The 23,835-nt window shown below is 44.6% G+C and overlaps 1 protein-coding gene across 8 annotated transcripts in view; it reads left to right on the top strand.

Moving 5' to 3' along the window:
* The window catches only part of SLC14A1 (solute carrier family 14 member 1 (Kidd blood group)), a 49,332-nt gene extending 26,617 nt beyond the window's left edge, over positions 1-22,715 (top strand). Inside the window, exons 1-12 of one of the 8 annotated variants that reach the window (XM_032470696.1) lie at positions 1,497-1,590; positions 2,245-2,326; positions 4,209-4,366; positions 7,220-7,376; positions 8,352-8,541; positions 11,083-11,211; positions 13,250-13,442; positions 14,793-14,940; positions 15,145-15,279; positions 18,935-18,984; positions 20,636-20,805; positions 20,966-22,715. In XM_032470696.1, coding sequence (XP_032326587.1) covers positions 4,220-4,366; positions 7,220-7,376; positions 8,352-8,541; positions 11,083-11,211; positions 13,250-13,442; positions 14,793-14,940; positions 15,145-15,279; positions 18,935-18,984; positions 20,636-20,805; positions 20,966-21,008 — 1,362 coding nt within the window. In that variant the 5' untranslated portion in view covers positions 1,497-1,590; positions 2,245-2,326; positions 4,209-4,219 and the 3' untranslated portion in view covers positions 21,009-22,715. The other 7 variants (XM_032470697.1, XM_032470702.1, XM_032470700.1 and 4 more) reach the window with 7 other exon arrangements.
* The last annotated feature ends 1,120 nt before the right edge of the window (positions 22,716-23,835 follow it).

Consider the following 23,835-nt stretch of genomic DNA (forward strand, 5'->3'; position numbering starts at 1 on the left):
GTTAATTAATGAATTAATGAAAGCAAACAGTGGTCAGAAGTTGAAAGTACTGGATGATGCTAGAGGACCTCAAAGTACAAACTTTGATGTCAGACTTAGGACAAGTTATTTAAATTCTGCAAGCCTTGGTTTCCCCATCTGCAAAATGAGGCATTCCCCTCATAGGACTTTAGTGGATTTTGGGGGGGGTGATGGTTAAATGACTAATGCATATAAAGTGCTTAGCACAATGCCCAGCACATGAAGTGAATGCCCAACCATTTGTGCAATTTTTATCATTATCATTGCTATTTTTATTATTTATTTATTATCATTACTATGAGAGATTGTAGCCTATTTGCACAAAGGACTCATGGAAACACTAGTGTGATTCTTTTCATTCCCAAACCTCTGACTATCCTTTTGTGGTTCATTTTTCTCCTTCAGGGTAACGCAAGCTTACTTTCTCCTTGTCACCAGGAAGAAAATGTTAGAGGGAGATTTGCCTGAACCTCAAAATTCTGGTTGTGAACCTGGACCTGTGGTCTCCTGCCCAGGCCCCAGACACACACACCCTGAGCCGCAGGGGCCACCTGGAGGGAGGGGGTTCCCAGGACAAGGGACCCTGTGCTTTGGCGGGTGTCCAGGAGGTGGAGCCCGAGAGTCGCCGGCCGCCTCGCTGACAAGGGCTATCAGCTCATCCAGGCGGGCGGGAGGCTGTCTGTAGGCTTTTCGTTTTTAAAACAACTCTGCTCATAGAAGTGCGCCGGAGTTAGTTGGATTTCTGCCGTCCCAGAACAAGCCACAAAACTGAAATGTAAGAAGAATGGGGAAGAAAGGGATTTCCCACCTGCATTTTAGACTCCTCTGCTGTGGAATGTTGGCCTCCCGGCTTTTAAAAGGCAGCAGAGTTTGTCCTGGGATTCTCACCTGGAAAGGAAGGCGTTCCAGAGAAACATTTCTATCTCTGCTTTCTTCTCACTGGGGAAAATGGCAGGTTGGTTTCCAGAAAATGACCTGCTCACCCCTGTGCCACCCACGCTCGCAGCACGCCCTGCAGGACCTTGCTGGTGTCCTGCACGGGTGCAGAAGCCACATCGAGTCTGAGATAACATTCCGCCCTGGGAGTCACCCAGTTCCAGAGTCTACCGTGTAGCAGCCTGTCCCTAGCTTTTTAGTTTAAGTGACACTCTGTTGATCCTTTGCAGTTATAAACTTTCACCCCAAATATCTCAGGGTGGGGGTGGGAGGTAGAGGAAACAGCATGGGGAAGACATAGAGGAACTTGAGTAGGACTGATGCTGGACAAAGACCTTGGAACCTGCAGAAACGATGGCAAACCTGTCAGCAGAGAATGAAGATCAGAGGCAGACAGACAGACAGACAGACAGACAGACATCAGGTGCAGGACAGGGAACCAGTTCCTCAGCAGTGCCTTGGCCCTGGGCCTGAAGTGGGAGGAGAAAACTGGGTGCACAGATAGGCAGGGTGGGTTCCGAATAAAAAGTGCCAGTGCCTCCCCCAGCACCCTCCTCCTAAGCACCTCCCTTTTAATAGAGGCCGGCGGGGCTTTATCAGCCAGTGCCGTCTGCCCGGGAAGCCGGCTGCAGTGTGAGTACTCGCCTCCTTTCTGTCCATTTCCAGTCCATTTCTGTCCATTTCCAACTGTTCATCATCGGGGCTTTGTCTTCTTAGATCTAATTTTTGCTCTTTTTCCCCTTGTCTTTTTTGAATGGAGAACTGTGTTTCGGATGGCATCAAAGTCAGAGTTCTGGGAGACTAGAAAGCCATTTACCAAAGCCACGGCTCCTTTCTGGAGGCTTGAAAGCAGAGTCTTTGTTCATGGTTTCTGAAGCGGGGTGGATCAGCACCGGAGCACCCTGTGGAAGAGGGTTTTTGGCAACGAGTCCATTTGATGTGCTACATGACTCTGAGCTCGCCAACGCTGTATAGGAGTTTCAGGCTGTGTTCTTGAAATAATTAAGTGAAGTTGGAGATGTATCAATATGCCTCAAAAAAAAAAGTTGGTACTGAGAATGGCCCTTTCCAACTCTGGTTTTACAGATCTTTCTGCATGAGCTGTCGTGCTGGAGGGGGGACTAGTCAATCACACTGCAGGCACGAACCCAGCAGCGTCTCTGCGGCTATGCTTTCTGATGTGGAATTCAGAGCTAAAGGCTCCTAGGAGGAGTGTGTTCCGAGGAGAGAAGTGTTTTAACCAGGAGACAGGTTACCTGACAGCATTTTCTTTGTTTCTGATTACAGCTCTAGAAAAAAAGCTGAGCACCTCCCACCCCACCACTTAGAATCAAAACCTGCAGAAAATAAGGATTATTGTAAGTACCAGGTAAATGTCAATGCTGCAGTCTATTACAATAGAGCATGAATGTTTGAATGCTTTCTTCTATATCTGTATCCAAAACTTTGTATTAAAAGTGATAACTTGAGAGGCATGGAGAATTAAAGACTCTAATGGTATCAATTTCCAGTATATTCTGATAAGTAAAATGAGTTGTATTTCCTATATTGAGATGAGGAATGCTAGCTGAACTGAAACCTTGTATTTCAGCATGATAAATACTGCTTCATTTCACTAGTGATCTGGGTGCTTTCTGACTGCTGCTTTAAGCTCACCAGATGCAGCTTCCAGAGTATCTTTGGAATGTTAACTTCAGCACACACAGGCTTACTCTGAGGCATGTCAGAAGAGTCATTGCTTCCGGCAAAGGCATGGGGTGAAACTGGGGGTACCAGAGCCCTTTGTTGCTGTTCAATGCTGCTCCCCAACCCCGGGTTTGGTCAGGGAGGCCACGAAGACAGGCCGTGTCCTCTGTGTCACGGAGCCCTAACACCCAGTGCAGCCCAGCATTCAGAAGCTGCTTCTTCACGGTGTGTTGACTTGAACAGACTCTTGGGAGGTATCCATCTGCGTGCGTGGCTCCAGCCTGGACCACAAAGAGCCACCAGGGCTTACCTGTTCCCTAAGGCTGACTCTGCTGAGTTCGTGTGGTTGGTCTCTGCCCTGAACCTCAGTTTCCTCCTCTGTAAAGTGAAGGCTTGAACTATGTGCTCTCTAGTACCCCCACCTAGCACTCAGATTTTTCTGTCTTCTCGGCTCTAAGAAAGTATTGATGTTGAGCTCAAAAATGTCCTTCTCCAAGGGGCATGTGATTTGGTGGTGGGAAAATGTGATGCGGAATGTGACAATCCTACCTGTCTCTTTCTCTCTTTTTTTTTTTCATCCTTTCTTTTTTTTTTTTTTAACTATGTATAAGATGAGAACCCTACAATTGGGTTTCTTAATGTTGCTCTTTATCAAGCAAAAATATATGCAGTATATCCCACCAGCTTGGTTCCTATTTAGCCAGCTTATTTAACCCTGGATGAACATACGTGCACATCATTGTTTTTCTAAGACATGCCAGTAATATCCTCCACAATTGTGGATTTTTCTGAATCACTCTAGTAAAGTGTAAGTTTTCTGATTTGACACCAGACCTGTAGAAGAAACTAAAAATGAAAGGGGAAGAAAGAAGAATACTATACAAACAACTTTTCTGTGACTTCTGAAGGAAGAATGCTATCCTCGGATGCAATGGAAATTTGAAAGAAAAAAAAGGAGATAAAATGTTTAATTCAACTAAGAATTGTTTACTATTAACAAGGTGATGTCCAATTTTTAACAATTCTTTTTCAGATAACAGAAAAAATGCCACTTACCAGTCTCTTAGACTAGGTTTTTGCGTGAAAAAGAAAGTGTGGCTAGTTTCTGATACAGAAAATAGAACCCACACCAGGCTTCTGCTTCTCATGTTTGTAAAGATCAAGGCTGAGGGAAATTGTGGCATTGGCGGTGGTCCCCAAGTCGGAGCCTTGATAGTTTGCCTGAAGCCCACCCCTCCCTCTGAAACGGGCTTCGGATCTGTCAGCCTCTTGTTAGTGGAGAAATGCAGCAGAACAAAATGTGTGCAAGATGGTTTGCCTTTTTTTCTTTTTTCTTTTAAACAAAGTAAAACGAACATTCAGTGTCTGCAGTCAGCTCGTTGGCTCTCGTTGCTGATGGAGCTCTTGCTGCTGGAGAAGTCTGCCTTCTCCGTGGGAGCTCTCCTCTCCCAGGAACCCCCTGGGAGAGCTCCTGCCCGCACCCTACCTTGCATTTCTCGTGCTCGTCAGAGCCAGGGCATGAATCCCGCTGATTCACGTATTTTTGCCCTTTGTCACATATGGAGAGAAAGGAAGGATGAATGGACGGTCTTTGATTGGCGCCGCTGGTGACGCCCCTCGTGGTCCTCTTTGGAGGGGCCTTTTTGGAAAAAAAGGTGGTGAGGCAGCGCACAGAGGCTTTCCCTGGCTAAGCTTGCTTCCGGCCCGTGAGCAGCCAGAACAGGTATGCTACATTTGTGCGGCTTCTGTCTCTGTGACTCTGCTGTGTCTTTTCTGAACGGAGCCTGGGAAGTGGGGTCCTCGTGCTCTGCTGAGTGGTGCGGCCTGGGCTGAGCCCGGGGCACAGGGGTCTTGGTCGAGAAAGTCACACAGCGCTCATCTTGGTTTGGATGCTGGACCATTGTGCTGTGGACTTTTGACAACTGTGGAAAGTCTAGGGCAAAGTAGTTTGGGGTTTTTAACTTATCCTGCCCCTATTTTATAGAGTTTCTCCCTTTTATTTTCTTGTCCTGTGTTTGTAGTTGAAATTTAATGACCTACTTAGATTTGAGAAGTTGGAGCATCCGTTGAAATTCCCCGCTTTACCACCTTGCACTGCCTTCCCAATTAGGATGTGTGGCTTCTCCAGTTTCCCTAAAGAAATGCAAATAGTCTGGCCTGATTAAATTCTAGGGTAAACCACAACCTTTAGGCTACTGGTTTCTCATAACCAGTTCTCCATGCCTGAGTTCTGGAACCAGTAGTCAGGGCTCCAGAGTGTTAAGGAGTTCAGAAGTGGTTCCCAAGGCTTCAGCCACAGCACTCACTGTCTGCTCGTGAGAAGACCCCTCTCTCTCGGACAGCCCGCCCCGAAATGTGGATGCTGGAGACACAAAGCGCCACAGGCCTTCTCTATGTTGGCCTATGGATTCAGATAAATAGTTCCATCTTTATTTAACTTTGGGTGGCCCGGCAGGGAACTCTGGTCATTCAGGTTTTCAATCACACCTGGCCAGTTATAATATCAGATTTCATATCTGTATCTCCAAAAATCTCCGAGGTGATGATGTATTTAAAACCCCCTAAAGTAAATAAATAAATGCTGGAAATTTTGAGAGAGTGAATTTGTTCAGCCCAGAATAACTCATAGACCTAATTTTTTCTGTCCTGGATGGGAAACGCCACTTTAATGTTTCCATTTCAATGCTGCCTCTGTAGGACCAGATCTACTCAGTTATAGAAACTCCAGACTGGGCTGGAGCCTGATTGCACTCGTAAGATGCTTTGAGACCGGGTACTGGAGCAGAGGAGAGGGCGTACCAAGCAAGATTTTCAGTTATGACATTTAAAGAGAGAGATAAATGAAAATAAATGATAGCCATCACTCAGATTATGAAATTAAATCCAATTTTTCATAATTTGAACTATTTTCCAGGTTTACCTTTGGGACCAGCTGAGCTCCATAAAGACTTAGTTTTGGTTCCTGGCCCTCAGCAGTTTGTAGTTTGAGGTTTTCTTAATGCAGTTTCACTGGACGTCTCACAGACGCCAGTGTCTAACGTTGTTTTGCCAAGACAAAAATGACCTTGGTCTAGAATGCATTGTATAAACAACTGCTGCTTTATGGAAAGGTTGGCCACTGTTTAAAAGCAGAATGGTTAGTTGGATAATGAAATAAAACAACTGAGCTGTAATTGTCATGCAATTAAAAAAAAATGAGTTGCATTGATTTCCATACTGGGATTCATAGAAGCCAAAACTAGAGTCAAGATTGCAAAAAATTAAAATGAAAAAAGCTACAACTTTATTATCTGCCAATAGCTATTTGTTGGCTATGGTAAATGAAAACTATGGGCCCCAAAACAGCCCTGAGAACCCCGAACTCACAGCCGGACCACAGGGAGAGGACGAGCTGGTTTAACTGCGTGGGTTTTGGGTGTTTCCTTGGTCTTGGCTTCTGTGCCGGTGGCTTTAACATTCCACACTTGTGCTTTCCGGAGTCTGGTGGTTTTGGTGTTCCCCTTTTCTCACCAGCCTGGCTGTGCTCTTTGCTTTTCTTGCACACTCAAGGTGATTTTACCATTGTCTCTCTCCCTCTGCCTTTCTCTGGGATGACTTCATTGGTATCCTTTTATATTTACAGTCGGAACCATGAAACCTTCATTTTTGTCTACAGGGTACCATGTTCTGGTGATGCTGGTGCTTTCCCATCACACACTTATTATGAGAAGAATCTCATAGTAAACACAAGTCACACTTCTACTGTGTTAGTATTTCCCCAAGGCATGCTTACAGTAATTACACCCCATACATCCTTATAGCCTACAATTCTTAGATTACAACTCTTTGAACAGCTTGGTCCACTTCCAGCTTTCCCATTTTCTACACCTTTGTGGAATATTGTTTTGCCAGTTCTTAAACAGTTAAATAGCAAATTCCAAAAATAAAGACTGTTTGAGGCAGTTGCCTGATGCAATCTTTGACTTGGAGAGTGTGTACGAGGGGGTTTTCTGAAGCTGTGTCAACACACACAAACTGTTTTGTAAGTATTTCTTCCCTTTCAAACTTTTAAAAGCAAGACCCTTTTTTCGTAAAATGAAAATTGAATTTAAAATGGCTGCTTGTCTTGGAAAGTAGCTGAATGGTCTGTGTCAATGAGCGCCATTTTGTAACCTGATGTCTGGCTTCTTCAACTGACAGCAAGAAGCTTGTGTACTTGATCTTGGCTATTTCTATATCATAATCTGACTCTTTATGTTGAAATTAACTATTTTCCAGTCTTTCCCACTAGCCTGAGCTCTTTGAGTGCAGTCTGTAGGAGCTCAGCACAGACTTGTTGAACTAGAAACTGACCTTTAGGAAATTAAAGACCAGAATCGTCTTATGATGGTGTTAAAGACAGTGATAATTGAAGTAATATGGGGTTTGGGTTTTGGTAATAATCTCTGTGACAATATTTCAAGAGGAAAATGGTGCTTTCTTAGTCCCATGGGATGTCATGGTCCAAATGAAGTGCCTTTAATTAAACTCATCCTCTGTGGCTGCTGTGACCAGGTCCAACACTGGCCAGCCTGAAGAGCTCTGTTCTTTCCTCGAGGAATCAGAGGAAGAGCTAGCCATGGAGGACAGCCCCACAATGGTGAAGGTGGACCAGGGCGGAAATCAGAGTTCGCCGCGTCAGGCGAGAAGATGCCTCCCCAAGGCGCTTGGCTACGTCACTGGTGATATGAAAGAACTGGCCAACTGGCTTAAAGGTACTTATGCTTCCATCCCTTGGAGAAGTGGCCCTGGGGGAAATGGTTTGCTGGTTCTACTCATGTCTTTAGTTATATTCCCCTACCTTCTACCTATCTCTTTCCTCCCCATTTTTTAACTTCTTATCTTCTAATTCCAAACTTATTCAAAAACAAATTTCTATGGAGACAGTGGTCAGTGCCAGGGCCTTGTCCATATCAGAGGAAGGCCCTGGTTCCGCCTTGTAACTTCCGTACTTAAAAACTGAAATTTTGCTTCTGGCAATTCATTCTTCTGGCTTAGGGGTCTGAATCTCTAAGCATGGTAAGTAAGTGCATTCAACTACTCGGCCATAAAAAAGAATGAAAGAATGCATTGGTAGCAACACAGATGGACCTAGAGGTTATTATACTAAGTTTAGTAAGTCAGACAGAGGAAGACAAATGCCATATGATATCACTTATATGTGGAATCTAAAATATGATACAAATAAACTTATTTACAAAACAGGAATAGACTTGCAGACATAGAAAATAAACTTACGGTTATCAAAGGGGAAAGGGGAGAGAGGGATAAATTAGGAGTTTGGGATTAGCAGATAAACTACTGTATATAAAATAGATAAACAACAAGGTCCTGCTGTATAGCACAGGGAACTACATTCAATATTTGTAATAAACTATAATGGAAAAGAAAAAAAAAGAATGAACCATTCAATGATTATTATAAGTTACCATAAAAAATAAGTGCATTCAATGCTTTCTGGGACTTAGGTTCTAATAGGGGCAGTATGGATTGGGCACAAAGAAATTGGATGCTTTCGGGGATCTGGGTGACATTAGAGGGGAAACAGTTGAGAGAAAAAGCTTCAAGGAACATCAGAAATTAGCATCACCTTCATCAGAGGGGATTTTGCTCAGGGTGCGCCTTGGACTTGGGAAGGAGCGCCGTTTGCCTCGCCATTTCCGTAGCTCTGCCCACTTCATCTCTTCCAGACAAACCGAAGATGCTCCAGTTCGTCAACTGGGTTCTTCGGGGCATATCCCAAGTGGTGTTTGTCAGCAACCCCATCAGTGGAATCCTGATTCTGGTGGGACTCCTGGTCCAGAACCCCTGGTGGGCTCTCAATGGCTGTGTGGGAGCAGTGGTCTCCACCCTGGCGGCCCTCTTACTCAGTCAGGACAGGTAGGCACGTCCATCCAAGCCTGCGTGTCTCACTTCTGAGAACACAGGAGCCAACCAGTGACTTCAGGCAGCAGAGATAAAGCCCCACCCTGCCTAGGAGAATCAACCTTTATTCCACAGAACGCTTTATATTTGCCTTTAGTCAGAAGTCAGGAAATCATTTATAGCGTCGTACTCGTGGTACCTGAATAAGCGGCCAGCGAGAATGATGCCAGGTTTCCATGGCGACCAGAACTAAGCTATAAGTAATTCCCAGGGGAGTTTCCAAAGGGTTCTTCTTTAATGAATGATCCATTATTTACCATCAGCATTTTGTTTGTTTGGGCAAATTGCATATGAGCTCAGCAAAAGTTTTAGTGGCTTAAAAATCTCACTAATTCCATTATATCGTATTTCCATGCTTAGTTTAGCAAATTCATTCTTCACAGACAATGCAAAAGTTGAAATAAACTGCCACAAATTTTAAGTAAGCAAATTCTGACTTCAGAAATGTTAATGGAATGTTTCTACACTGTGGATTAGGTTAAAAATAGAATGTTCTTTATAAATTGATTTGCCAATAAAGAAATGATGAGCTGACTCCCACCAGGGGATTCTCCCAACTAACAAGTTCCTTCAGGGAGCCTGGCAGTCTTCTAGATGCCCAGGGTCCATGCATAATCCCCAGTGGCTGGTCATTACACAGCTAAGCTCCTGTAACACTCACTGTCAATTGCCTACGGAGATTCTTGGGGAGAGAGTCAGAAAACGCTCCACTTCCCCATCAGGCCTAAGGAGCCTGAATTGTTCTCTGTAGAATGTGATACTGCATCTCAGGTCACATCCTTTTCTAATGCACATCAAGAAACAGTCTGTCCAGCTTGGAGAAGTCCAGGATTGTATCATAGCACATCTTCTTCACTGTTTTGCCCCAGTAGAAGTTGACCCGTTTTCCTTATCAGGTATTATTTAAAAGACAAGCCATAGTTACGTGGGTTAGAGTTCAGATCTCTTTACTTTCCTCGGCCCTAAATGGCTCATTAAAAAAGGCAGTCCTCTGCTTTAAATGAATACACATCTTCCCGTTGTCATCGCTGCGGCATTCCGCAACGTGGAGGCACCACTGCTAATTTTTTATTGGCCAAACTCAAGCCTTAAATCTGAAAGTCAGGTGTTGAGAGGGCAAGTCTTTGCACATCTCCCCACTGTCATTATGTATGGCTTCAATTTCTGGAGGGTGTTATTACTTCCTGAGTGCAACCAATACAAATCGCATCACCTCCCACATATCCCGAAGGATTATTTAAGGGAGACAAAAGGCTTTAGAACATGGAGTTCCACCTCTGATGGTGTCGCTCAGACAAATGTAAGTGACATCATCTTGCTGTTGCCCTGGGGCCTCCTGCTTGGGTTACAAAGAAACAGGAAGACACTCTCACACCATCCAGTGCCTCCCAGCAGCTCAGCTGCACTGCCTCCTCTCCAAGCCCTGCATTCGACTGCGCCCACCCACTTCACCATCTGCACACCCCGTGACCCCCACAGACTTCATCATTGAACCCTGGGTACCTTCAAGGTGCCAAGTGTTGCCAACTCTCAGAGCCCTGGGGGACCCAGCTTGTCAACCCTGGGGTTTATTCTGTGGAAATAATTCCATTTCTTACTGGGGACCTCTAGTTCCCAAGTACGAAGTGGGAACCATTTTAGCCAGGAGTAGAAGCTTACCCAGAGGACAACATTTAGATGTAAGGTTAAATGCTGAGATGCAAAAAGGACCCACGAAAGAATTAGGTGCTAAATACACATACAATTAAATGGAGTACTTTGCCAAATAAAAGTAATTGTGTTTCTTTGCAATAACTTGGAAATGCATACCTGGAGGCAACAAAATGGAAGCACAGGAAGATGAAAATATATGCTAAGTTGGAAGATTCATGTTTACAAGGCCAAAGACACCGTGGAAGGAAATTTACATTTCAAGAATCTTACACCTCTCAGCAAGAAAATCAGACTTAGGAAACAGTTTCATGTAAAATCTCTATTCGAGTCAGAAGCCCTTACTGATTTTTTTTTTAACCTTTTTCTTTGTTTGGTTTTTGAAGGGAGGTAATTAGATTGACTTTTGAATATTTTTAATATTTAACAGAGGTAGTGGGGATCGAATCCCAGGACCTCGTGCATGCTAAGCATGTGCTCTACCACTGAGCTATACCCTCCCCCACCAGAAGCTCTTAATGATTTGAAAAAAATAATAAGTTTTGGAAGGAGAGGCTAAAAGGAAGCTGAACAGGCTAACTTGGCCATTTCCCTTTCCTCTCCCGGATGCTGGAGTTCTGACGTTAGCTACGCCGCCTCCACAGGGCTTGTTTTATGTGTACATCTGCATTTTATCTGTGTATGTTTTATTTTTTTCAGGCTTTTATTAGTATTTAGCTTCTATAGACTTTGAAATAAATTCCTAGACATAATCTCACTTTCAAACATGAATGTTATCTGAAAGTTACAATTTCATTTCTGCGCCCATCCGCCTGGCAGTGTCTGAACTGTGCATCTCGCCCACAGGTCCGCCATCGCGGCTGGCCTCCAGGGTTACAATGCTACCCTGGTGGGCATCCTCATGGCTGTCTTTTCAGACAAGGGGAACTACTTCTGGTGGCTCTTACTGCCTGTGTCTCTTATGTCCATGACTTGGTAAGTTGCACCTGGTTTTCCAAGTGACTTTTTTAAAAAAAAATGCAGAGGGGAGAAGAGGGAAGGGGGAGTTATTATTTAGTGGGTACGGGGTTTCGGTTTTGCAAGATGAAGATGTTCTGTGAATAGATGGTGGTGATGGTTGCACAACAATGCGAATGAACTTAATGCCGCTGGACTGAATGCTTTAAGACTGTAAATGGTCAATTTCATGTTATGTAGATAACACGATTTTTAGAAAAATAATTTTTTAATTTAGATTTGGGTTATGTCTGTTGGAAAGAGGAAGCATTAAAACACACTGATGCATGTGGCCTTCCACACACACCTCTCTGCCCCCCTCCAACTCTGACATAATCTGGAGTGTTGCCAGTGCATCAGGAGTTCTGAAGGCTCCTCGGGGTTACCAAAGTTCAAAGTGGAGAAGCACTCCCTCCATCAGTGGTCCTCAACCACGCACACTGTTGGGATCCCCTGCAAGGCCTGTTAAAACACAGTCTGCTCTCTTCTCCAGGCTTCCTGACTCAGTCCATCTGGGGCTGGGCCTGAGAATCTGCATTTCTCACAAGTTTCCAGGTGATGCTGACACAGTTGGCCCAGGGACCACCCTTTGAGAACCACTGTGCCTATATGAACTCCCTTTAACCACCTGCCCCTCTCACCTTCAAAAGAATTCTTTAAATTCATTCAATTCCTTTTTTTTTTTTTACCTCGAAAGCCTTCAAACTAGTCTCTACACTTGACCCTGTCTTAAATCCATTTTTTTTTTTTTGGAAGCAGACATTTCCTTTTTAATGTAACATGTTTAGAATATGAAATAGTAGTATCCACACAAAGGAGAAGTGCAGCCCACTATGGACAGTGTGCCCACCCTGGCTGCACCCACAGGTGTGTGGAGGAGAACCTGCCAGCACAGCCAAAGTGCTCAGGGGAAACTTCGGATCAGGAGACATGGCCCGTACTGTGGTCCCCACGCCTCCTCCCCTCAATTCAGGAAATCGGGAGTTCTGACCTTAAAGTGATGGCTCTTTGATTTAGGGAAACATGTGGGCAAAAAAGGGCCTGGAGAACATCTAATCCAACTTCCCAGTTTACAGATGAGGAAACTTTGGGGCTCCCCCTTGCCCGAGGTCACACAAGTCAGCTGCTCAAGGACTTGAAACTCTGCCCTCTATCCACCACCCATTTGGTGGTTATCACCATTTGGTTGTGATTAGGAAATTGTTGTTTTCTGAATATCCACGACTCACCTTTTGGAACTAGAGATAGAAAAGACAAATAAATACATTTGCATCTGAAAGCTGAATGTTTTCACATTATAAATCATTCCTGAGAACTAACTGCTACTATGTAAAGGAAGAATAAAACTGACCTAAAATCAACAGAGAATATGCAACTCAAATCTCTTCAGATTTGAATATTATAGATTGGTAGATGGATGAGTGGGACAATGGATGGATAAATATGTGATTAAAAGGTATAGTAAAATTTTTTTTATTTAAAAAATACCTGCCCCCTGCCCCAAGTTTAAGACCTTTTCCTCCAGCCCACACCACCTGCATCCTCCCTGGGACCATTGTTTCCCTTTTTAAAAATTAAATATACTGAGACTTGCGGAGCTGGCATACATTCAAGACAGAGGTTGCGTCTGGTGGGAAGGGAGGGGCGTATGATCAGGTAGGTTACACAGGGGGCTTTAAATGTGTAGACAATATTTTCTTTGTATGTCTTAAATACTTCAAAAAAATATTTTTAAACCCTAGATTTATAACTCACTGTGAGCAACCCCAGAGTGTAATTTTTCAAAAGCCAAATAAGCTAAGGGTTGATTTTTGACTTTACGTAAGAATTATTCCATGACAGGCTTTATTCTGGGTATGTTTGGGTTTGTTTTGTTTCGTCTGTTTTTTCGGTGAAGTTTGCCTATACAACACTATTTGGTGATGAAACAAAGCCCCTCCATAGAACAGAAATTCAGTTTGTCAACCTGGCTTATCACATAATGTTTTCTTCCATTCTGTTCTATTGTTGTTTTTAGTCCAATTTTCTCAAGTGCGTTGAGCTCCGTGTTCTGCAAATGGGACCTCCCAGTCTTCACTCTGCCCTTCAACATGGTATTGTCAATGTACCTTTCTGCCACGGGACATTACAATCCATTTTTCCCAAGCCAGTTGATCACACCTGCAACCTCGGTTCCCAATGTCACCTGGTCTGACCTCAGCGCCCTGCAGGTAAGAGACACTGCCTTCTCATATCGCCCCAGCTCTGGAAGACACCCCCTGGCTGATTGCTCATGGGCATCAGAGCCTTACAAAGACTCAGCTCTGGGGTGGCCTTGCTGCCGTCTCCTGCCATCTAAATGCTTATTTATTCTAATCCCAAGATTTGGGTTCTAAGGGAGTTTTTTTTTTTAATGACTATTTGGTCAAAGCTAACTTTTCCCCCTCTTTTCCTAAAATGTGCTGTGTCACCACCAGAGTATCACTTCATTGGAATTCAGACACTCTATTGCAAACTTGGCTTTTGTTTAGGTGGGTGTGATGGGGGCCAGCCCTTGGGTTAGGGGCCTCCGACCTGGGGTTCGGTCCTCCAAGACCTGCCTCCTCCAATTGAAAGAACGGCTGCTGACTGTTAGATCCCACGGCAGAATCTCCCCACTCTGCTTCTTCCTGTGGTAGATCTCATAGAACATGCACAATAAATCCGGGATCTCGAGCTTGGGTAGAGATCAAAATCATTGTTTTTTAAGCACCAAAATGAGCGCCATCTCAGACTCCCTAAGTCATAATCATTGGGGGTGGGGCCTACCAACCTGTATTAGGCTCCCCTAAAAATAGTGGTGTGGGCCAGAGTTTGAGGACCACTATCACAGGATGTATGCATCGTATCTCTTTACAAATTACAAAGGGCGAGCACTATTTTTAAAAACCTCGTTAACCCAAATCAAATTCTAGCCCTTCCTATCAGTGTTTATTGAATAAACCTGTTTACAGTTTCTTGATTTTTTTTTTAAGACACTTGACATCAGAAGAAAAACAGCCTTACCTTTTTTAATGTGCAGGAGACTGGCTTTCCCGCTAACAAGTTACAAAACACCTTTGTGTTTGTGAACTATGGATAAAAAACCAACTTTGGATCTCTGTTCTTCATACTAACAACCAAATTGCATGGGAGTAATAATACTTCTATTGACCAGAGGAATGCAGTCATGCATTGGCCTCAAACTGATGGACTGTTGAAAGCCATTGAAGTATCAGCTATGGCCCCTGCCATCCTCACTGGGAGGCATGACCGGTTCTCACAGTGGGGAGCAGTGACACCACACCTGAGCTTATCGGGGACCACAGCCAGGCGTCAATGCAACGGAGGCACGCTCAGCATACAGCGGGGAAGGGCTGGTGTGTCTCTGGGGATAAAGCAGAAGAAGGACTGAGATTTTTCTATAGAGAGAGATTTTAAAAATTAGGAACACTGATCTTGAAGGATGCTGAACCTAAAAGTACATTGTGTGGTGTTTGTGGTGTCCTGTGGGTTTCGGTCCAGTTGTTTTATTGACCGCATTTTCTAAATCATTTCTGCAGTTACTGAAGTCCGTGCCTGTGGGTGTTGGTCAGATATATGGCTGTGATAATCCATGGACAGGGGGCATCTTCCTGGGCGCCATCCTCCTCTCCTCCCCCATCATGTGCCTACACGCTGCGATCGGGTCGTTTCTGGGGTTAGCAGCAGGTGAGCATTAGACTGGTCACCAGACTCTGAGCACCTTTTTCGCTCCACCCCTGTCTCTGGCATCTCCTATACCCCAGACCTTTCCTGAAGGTCTGCTTCCAAGGGACCAACGGGAGTTCTTAGGTGCCTCCCCCACCCCCGGACTCCTTCCAGAGCATTCTGCCTTTAGTTCAAAGCTCTGATCCCTCCTGCCTTGCCCAACAGGACTCAGTCTTTCTGCTCCATTTGAGGACATCTACACTGGACTGTGGGGTTTCAACAGCTCTCTAGCCTGCATTGCGATTGGAGGAATGTTTCTGGTGCTCACCTGGCAAGCGTTCCTCCTGGCTCTTGCCTGCGGTGAGTATCCCGTGTATCCGGGGGGGTGGTTGCTCGTGACCGTGGGATCAACACCAAAGGCCACAGTAAGGAAGAACTGTGGGAGGAATCAGAGCCGGAGCTCTAGGCTGAGCCCCTTGCTGGTGTGTGACCAGGGCAACCGCCAGCCCCTCTCTGGGAGGACTCATGTCCGCTCTGCCTACCTCACTGGTCATTTTGAAGACCGGAGAGGCTATTGAGTTATATTAACCAGTTTACAATATGTGTCTGTTGAGGGACAGAAACTTGGCTTGTTCTGTGTTCTTTATACTAATTGTTTGACCCAAGAAACTAAAAGGAACAAGCTAAATGTAGAGTCAGTTCTCTGGTGAATCAGAAGGTCTTAATGTGGCTGTTTAAGAAGCACATCACTGTGGCTGTTCTCAAACTTGAGCAGGCATCAGAATCAGCGGGAAGCCTTCTTAAAACCCAAATTGCTGGGTCCCCACTCCGGTCCCTGACTCATGGTTAGAGGTGCTGGGGGGTTGGACGGGGTGAGGCGAGTTTGCACTTTTAACAAGGTCCAAGTGGTGCTAATGCTGTGCCTGGGGTCCACATTTTAAGAACTGCTATATCAATCCTTTCTTTTCTTTTTTATTGAAGTACAGTCAGTTTACAATGTTGTGTCAGTTTCTGGTGTACAGCATAATATTTCAGTCATGCGTGTACATACGTATATTCCTTTTCACATTCTGATCCTTTCTGAGCTGTGTTTCCAGCCAGACTCAGCCCGTCAGAGCTGGGAAAGGCTCTGGAGATCTCCACTCCATCCTTCTCATTTCGCTATTGGCGTTCGAAAGCCAGAGAGGCAAAGAGACGTGCTGCAAGACACGCAGTCAGTTGGGGTAAATGGAAACCTAGCATCCACCTTTTCTAACAGCCTCCAGAATCATCAAAAAACATCCCCTAGGAAAGGTGGCTTTTCTGCGAGTCCTAAAAACAGGAGAGGAGGAATTCTACTTGGTGGAGAGGGGGCTCAGCCTGAGCACAACCTTAAAGATCAAGCAGAAACTGTCTCGGTCACAGGCGTTGTTGATACGGTCTCCACAGACCACGGGAAAGGAGAAGGGTTTTGTAGGTGTGCTTCCCCAGAGCTGTGATGTCTTTATCATTTTCTTCATTACAGAAGTAATACAGGCCTATCGTGCAAAGCAGAACAAAAATTCAATCAATATAGAAGCATACAAAGCAGAAAGTGGAAATATTTCAACCTACTCCCTAGGTAGAAATTTTCTGCCTCCTTCTTATAAGGACTCTGTGATTGCATCTGCCTGGCTAATCCCCGCCACCCCACCATCTCAAGATCTTTAACTTAATCACAGCTGCAAGTCCCTTTTGCCATGGAAGGTCACATATTCAGGGTCCTGAGGATTAAGACGTGGGCATCTTTGGGGGCCTTCATTCTGCCTGTCACACCTACCTTCCTTTGGATGGATCAGATTTTCTTTATTAGTAAAGCATATTGGGTAAGGCACTGTATTAATTAGTGAAGAGCCCAGACTCTGGTGCCAAAATCCCAGCTGTGGCAATTTTAATTTCAATAAGATGCCAATTGCACCCACTAAAAGGCCATTCCAGTTTCCCCTGCCACTGACACAGTGTGAGAGTCCCTGTTCCATCCCCACTGGGCACTATCAGTGTTTTTCATCTTCGGACATAAAGTTTTGAGACAGGCCTCCAGCAAATCTCACTTGTCAAATGACGCAGCAAGTTCCAGCTTGTCCATATCACCCTGATACTGACAGACAAAAGACCCACCTTGTCAGCCAAGGTGAAGAAATCACAGACTTTGATTACAGAGCTCCTCTTTTATCAATTCCTATGGCTTTATCAGGAAAAGGATTTGGGACTCTGATGGAGCCTGGCAGTGCTGTCTTCCCTGTGTCCCTAAACCAGAAACTCCATGGTCAGGAAACTCCTCGGTTTTGTAATTTTCTCAGTGCAAACCAGAACCACATTTTGGATCTTTTTTTAAGAGTTGGGTTATCATGCAGGACTTGCCCATGGTGGTCTGTGGGGCGGGACACTGTCTATGAAGAACTGGGATTCAGTCCTCCCTTCCATACTCAAGAGCCTTTTCTCTCCCTCAGCTACTCAGAACTCTGTCAGGGTCGTCACCTCCAAATCGTGGTGTCCAGAACTTCGCCTTTCACGTAAGGCTTTCCCAGCCCGACTCAGCCAGTCTTAATGGACGGGCAGCAACAATAAGATAGTCTGACACTCTTACTTTAGAGAAAAAAGCAACATGGACTTGAAATAGCATGACAGTATGAGACCCGAGCACCAGAAGTGTGTTACTAGGTATTAAGCCATTGCACTTCCCGGAGGGAAATGGCCATAAGGTCTCCTGTGCTCAGGGGAGGTGTCACAGAAGAGCTGTTCCTCTAGGGAGCAGGGACAGAGTGTCCCCTGTACTTAGTCAAGGGCCAATGAATAGTTCTTAAATGAGTGAATGAATGAATGAATGAATGAATGAAATGGGGTGGGGAGGAAGAATGAGATTATCAAAATCAAGCAAAGAAACTGTTCCAACCCAGCTTTCCCATTAGCGTGAGACAACTCAGATGTGAAAGAATTAAGTATACTGTTGAACAAAAAATGATTTAAAAAAGATGAAATCACGATGAAAGAATGGAACTCTGTAGTAAAGTAAATGAGGGTGGCAGAGACCCTCCCACCACTCCCGTCCCACCCCACAAGGTGACTGACGTGATGTCTGGCTGGACATGAGGATCAGATCACCAGGAGCGTCTAAGTGAGTGCTGGTAGCCCAAGACGCCACACGGCCACTATGTTAGGGTCATTCTTCAGGCTGCCTCTGTGGAAACTAAGGGCTTCCCTGAGCCTCCTTGGGCCCCTCCTTCAACCAAAACTGAGGAATTGATGGTTAGCTAGTTGCGATCTTTGTTTTTATTGTTTTACATTGAAAGTCATACGTATACTCAAATTACCTACTCTAAAATCCATGCTCAAAGTTCATAAAAACACAGAATATTAACTCATTGACCTGTATGCCAACTTTCATGGTATTTGGAAAAATGTTTTAATGGGGAGGAATCCCAAGTCTGTGTTCAGTTTCTGCTGATTTCTGGGTTACTACCTACCTAATTTTTTTATACCATGTTTTTTTGTAACTATGAATTCTAACCATTGAGATGAGAATCCCAGATGCAGTGAGATTGTGTGCTATCTCAAGGAACATTCCTGAATTTCGTTTTAATTAAATTATTCTTGGATTAAATAAGTGGAAGTTTATTTACCACGGAAGGTCTTTTTCTTAAGGATTAGCAAAAACAGCAACAAAACAGTAACTACAGGAAAGCAGCCTTTATTGAGTGCTTTGTGTGTGCCAAGCCCAGACACTATCTTCTTTCACGCTCACACTAACCCCTGATAGAGAGATAGGCGAGGAGGTGATGACTTACAGTGGAGGCACCAAGCTCCTAAGGGTGGAGTCGGGATGTGAACCCAGAGCAGCTGACACTGAGCTCATCCTTGTAACCAGGATGCTGGGCTAGCTGGCGAAACACACAAGTTGACATTCAGAGGATTTATACCCCAAGGCAGTCTTTCTGGTAATGAAAGGCACAGCTAACAACCTTTCTTTTTTTTTTTTTTTTTTTTTTTTTTTTTGTAGCTCTGTTCACTGCCTACCTTGGAGCCAGCATGTCAAACCTGATGGCTGTGGTGAGTTTGCATTAATCTCACTTTCTCATCGGCATGACTGATCAGTTTTCAGTGACAGGGAAGCCCTCCTGAAGTCCACCTAGGTGGCGTCCCAGGGCAGGGTCCATGGCCGGTAGCCACCGCTGTCCATCTCCTGGGCCCACCTGTCCTCGCTTCCCCTCCAGCACCGTGGTAAACTTTAGTCTAAGCTACACTCATCTGGCTTACTAAAAATATCAGATTGTTTGATTTAAAGAAAAATGGAGAATGTACAGCATAGTGTGAAGTTCACACTTTAACTCTGAGTGTCAAGAAGTTGCCTTTAGAATATTCTTTCCTTAAACAGAAAACCAGGACCATGTAGACGTTGGGAAATCAGAAAAGGAAGGACAAAAGGACAATTGGCTGAAGACCCAGTTTTTTTTTTTTCATGAAGCCAACTGTTTTTCATACCCCTTGTCTATTTTTCCAATCCCTAGTCAGGCATCAGTAAGACTTTTTCAGACCCACATCCTGGCTGAATTATTTCATGGGCAAAATCGTGGCCCATTAAGTGCCTACTGCTATTCTCTCCTGCTTTTTCAGCACTGTCCTGCCCTTTGACCTTCCCCTTCCCCTCCCCCTCCCCCTCCCCCTTCCCCTCCCCTGAGAAGCGCAGGATCCCCTGACTGTTCTGGGGTCTCAGTGCCCTTGCTCACCCACTGCTGCAGGTGATGGAGGGCTGGTTCCTGATAACTCCATCCATGTAGATGTGGTCATGGCTGCCTGTGCGTCAGGACCAGCATCCAACCCTCTCAACAGCAGCTCAGAGACGTTACCTGCGAGAGTCCTTCTGGAGACACAATATCTTTATGGTAGAATGTCAAAGCCCTGTTCCAGGCATGATGGGGAGGCATTAGAGCTTATAGGGCCCTTCATGTTCCAACAAAGGTTCACAGAACTTGGTCTGTGGACCAGAATTGCACAGGCTGCAAAACAGAGTCTGAGAGGGAAACTTTGAAAAATACAGATCCTTAAGCCCTGTGCCTTGGCATTTCTGATAGAGTAGATCTTGTGTGACGCCTGTGCATCTGTGTTTTTTAAACTCTTCCAGATGATTCTGATGTGCAGTCAGGTTTGGGCACCATCACATACCCCAGGCAGGTCCACGTATAGGGCCAAACCTAACCAAGTACACAGTGTATGCTCAGAATTGCATGTGTTGCCGTGGACGCAGAGGACAGGGAGCACTCTCAAGGCGCTTAGAGTCTTTTGAGAGATGGATTGAAGAGAATTAAAGCAAGCAGAGTCCAAGACCTAGTCTAGGTGGAAGTGGAGAGGGGACGTCACCATGGGCTGAACTAACCAAAGATGGCTTTGTGCACGTGAAGAGTGGTCAGGAGCTGTTGGTGGTTTGTTAAGTGTCATCCCTGAGAGCCAACTGTCATCTTTGCACGTCCAGTGTGGGAAGTCTGCACATACAAGAGGGAGGGCAAGATATACAAGATGGAGAGATGACTGACGACTGACGACTAAGGAATGGATGCTGGCATTTCAGCTACTGAATGCCCTGCGATCTTAGACTCAGTCTCCATGGGGATCAGCAGAGCCCAGAGCAGTGCCCCGCGGGGAGTCATCTCCGAGCTTTCCAACAGATCTCAAAGGAGCGTGTGGCTTGTCTTTTCTCCTCCAGGTCGGATTGCCATCTTGTACCTGGTCCTTCTGTTTGGCCACCCTACTGTTTCTCCTGGTGACCACGAAAAACCCTAACATCTACAGGATGCCGCTCAGTAAAGTCACTTATCCTGAAAAAAACCGCATCTTCTACCTACAAGCCAAAGAGAGGATGGTTGAAAGCCCTTTGTGAGTGCAACTCCCATCCACAGCCACGGTCACAAGTCATTTCTGGCGAACTGCCCCAGTTCACTTCCAGGGTTTCAAAACTGTTGTTTTTACTAGGAACAAATTTCATACTAACCCATTGGTGATCTGTTCTTATGCTCATTTTGTATTTTTCTTTCAGACTCTGGGACGTCCCCAAACAAGTGACAGACACATCAAGATGATGTGCTCTGGCTATGGAATTTTAGACCCTAATAGGGCGCTGGCACTAAGATTGTACTATATTTATAAAGTCAGAATGATCCAACAGAAAGAGGAAATGAGACCAAAGCTAATTATTGATATTTATTGATATTCCTGGTGTTTGGTTGGCTAGACGATGTTAACAGTATTAAAAATTAATCTCTATAAGCCAACTAAACCTTAAGTGAATGGAATTCACAGTCACAAGATCAAAGTCAACCCAGAATTCTCAGCTAAGCCACTGGGCTTCTTTAAGATCAATGCAAGTTACACATCACAGCTGTGGTCCACGTGGCAGGGGTGCGGCCCATCACTGAGCCCTTCCCCCAGCTCCTCAGCAGAAGGGCCTCCATGCTGTCCCACGTGCGGGTCCCATCTCTTACAGGAGATGGTTGGTTTGGTTCAGGCTAGCAGAGCTGCAGGAGGAAGAAGGGATCCTGTCCACAAAAATTACTCTGTAGTGTCCCTTTTCTTGGATTCTGCAAAGGATTTTCTAGGTAGAGTTTAGTATTATCTTTTTTCTTAGGAGAATGGATTTGTTTTCAAAGAGGTAAAAGAAGAGAAGTTCCTGGCTTCATCAGTTCCTAGATATTAAAGAAAAGTTACATTTTTCTAAAATATTTCTCATAGCTATTTTTACTTTAATCCCTAAATTGGTTTTGTCAATGCCACGAGTGCACAGACTCAAACCATAAACATCCAGGAGCCTCTGAAAGGCATTTTTAATTCATTTAAAGACGACTTATACGTTATAAAGACTGAAAGCTAATGTCAGATTGCTTCCGGGTGTTTCAAAGTTGTTGAATTCTTACGTTAAAAAAATAATTGTGATTTTCTGCACACTGACAGTGTTCTCGCTCAGAAACCAATGGTATTTGAGCTACCAAAAAGAAATATAGATAAAAGAGGCCCCTGCTTTGTTTTGTTTGTGTGAGTTATCAGTCCTATAAAGAGTCTGTAACCCAAAAGCTGCAAGTGGTGATAGGAAGCTCAGGAATTTTGGATGATTGGAAAAGCGAAGCTGAAATCCTAAAGGTTTTTTTCCTCTTCAGGTTGGCAGTGCCAAATATGCAGTTTGCTGAGTGAGCAAACAGAAGAAGGGCAGTAAACCTACAAATATTTTAGGGAACAGTTCACTCCTTCATTTTCTCAAGAAAACAAACCTTGTTCCAATTTTAAAACTTTGTGACCAAAGCCTTTTGAAACCATGACTCCACAATTGTCATGGAGTCATGCATCTTCCTGCAGAAAAACTAAGTTTTCAGTGTTTGAACTGAAATCTCCCTTGTCAGGGAATTTGTGAAATGAGAGTCGGGGGGGGGAGGGGGTGGTCAAAAAAGCAAGATAACCAAAGATAACCAGGAGTAAAGAACCTGGACCACAGCTGAGCGAACCAGACCCTCTGAACTGTCTCCAAGTCCATCTTCAGAACAAAGCTCCAGCGTGTTGATTGCACACCCTGTTCCTCTGTGCTCGTACGGACTTCTAAACAGGAACATTTTAAATTCTTGGACGTTGTCTAATTTAAATGGCATAAATTTGCTCAAGCTATTTTTATTACTAAGTATTATCCTAACAATATTAGCGAGTATTTTATTGATTTTCTTAGGGAGCACTTGCATTCTTTACTATTGTCTGTATGACAGATTTCTATGTAGGAATATGAATAAATTACAGTCACTGCTCCATTTCGTGTTGATTTTGTTGAACAGTCATAGAGGCCTTTTACAGTGATCGTGTGTATTGCTAGCCATGTGCATGAGTATTCTTGCTTCTATTTCCATGCGCTGGAATCCTTATCCCTTTCTTATGCTTCATAACAGCACCAGATGTGGAGCTGAGCAAACCCTGTCCAATTTCAGATTTGTGGGTCCACCCCTTCAGGTATCTTCTCAACTATCTGCTGTTCTCCTCACTGGGGATTAGAATGCATTACTGAGGATGGTTATAGATATTCAGGGCATGACCCTATCACTCTGAGAAGAATATTTTGAGAGCCAGCTTCTATGCATTTCCAGACAGGCCCTGGGTGCCCCACTCAGGACTGACCCTGGGCCAGGACCTGACTCAGGGTCAGCGTTCCAGGACAAGCTACTGTTCAGAGTGTCAGCCCCTGAGGGTGAAGGCCAGTGCTTGATCTGCCCCCGAAGCACTTCCCTCCCACCTCTTTTCACCCATGGTTAGCATATGTGAAAGAAAACATGGTAAGGATGGAAATGTACACCAACCAGTTTCAAAAGCAGCCCAAACAGGAAACAAAAGGAAGCCACAATGGACTGGCCCCGTTGGAGTGCCCTTTGTCAAAATGAAGCCTCTCCCACTTGCAGTTTCAAGATAATAAATTTACAGGAGTGACCTGCCCCCTTTGGTATGTTGTAGAAAACAGAGAAGGTTTTTGAGGCTCTTTTGCTAAAGACTCCGGACACTCCATACCTTTCGGAGTTACATGAGCCAATTTCCTTGTTATGCATGACACCTGATAGCATGAAATATGTTGAGATAGAAGGTTAAAGTCCATGGGAGATCAGGAATTTCCAAGGGGGCTTCACACAAACAACCTGGCAAGAATGTTCTTGAGGTTGTTAAGTATAGAGCAAGGTTTTATGCACGTGAATGTTCTCAGCCTTCCTCTTTATTTCACAACTTCCTTCCAAAAAGCTTTAATCATCAGAGTTAAATCTCCTTCTTGAATCTGGATTGACAAACCCCATCAGAAGACTTGTAGCTTCATGGTTACAGAGTTTCCATTTGCTAAAACAATCAGCAATGCAGATCCTGAAGGAATCTGAACAAATGTAGTAAATTATG

This window comes from Camelus ferus, chromosome 30, assembly GCF_009834535.1.
Source record: "Camelus ferus isolate YT-003-E chromosome 30, BCGSAC_Cfer_1.0, whole genome shotgun sequence".
Lineage (NCBI taxonomy): Eukaryota > Metazoa > Chordata > Mammalia > Artiodactyla > Camelidae > Camelus > Camelus ferus.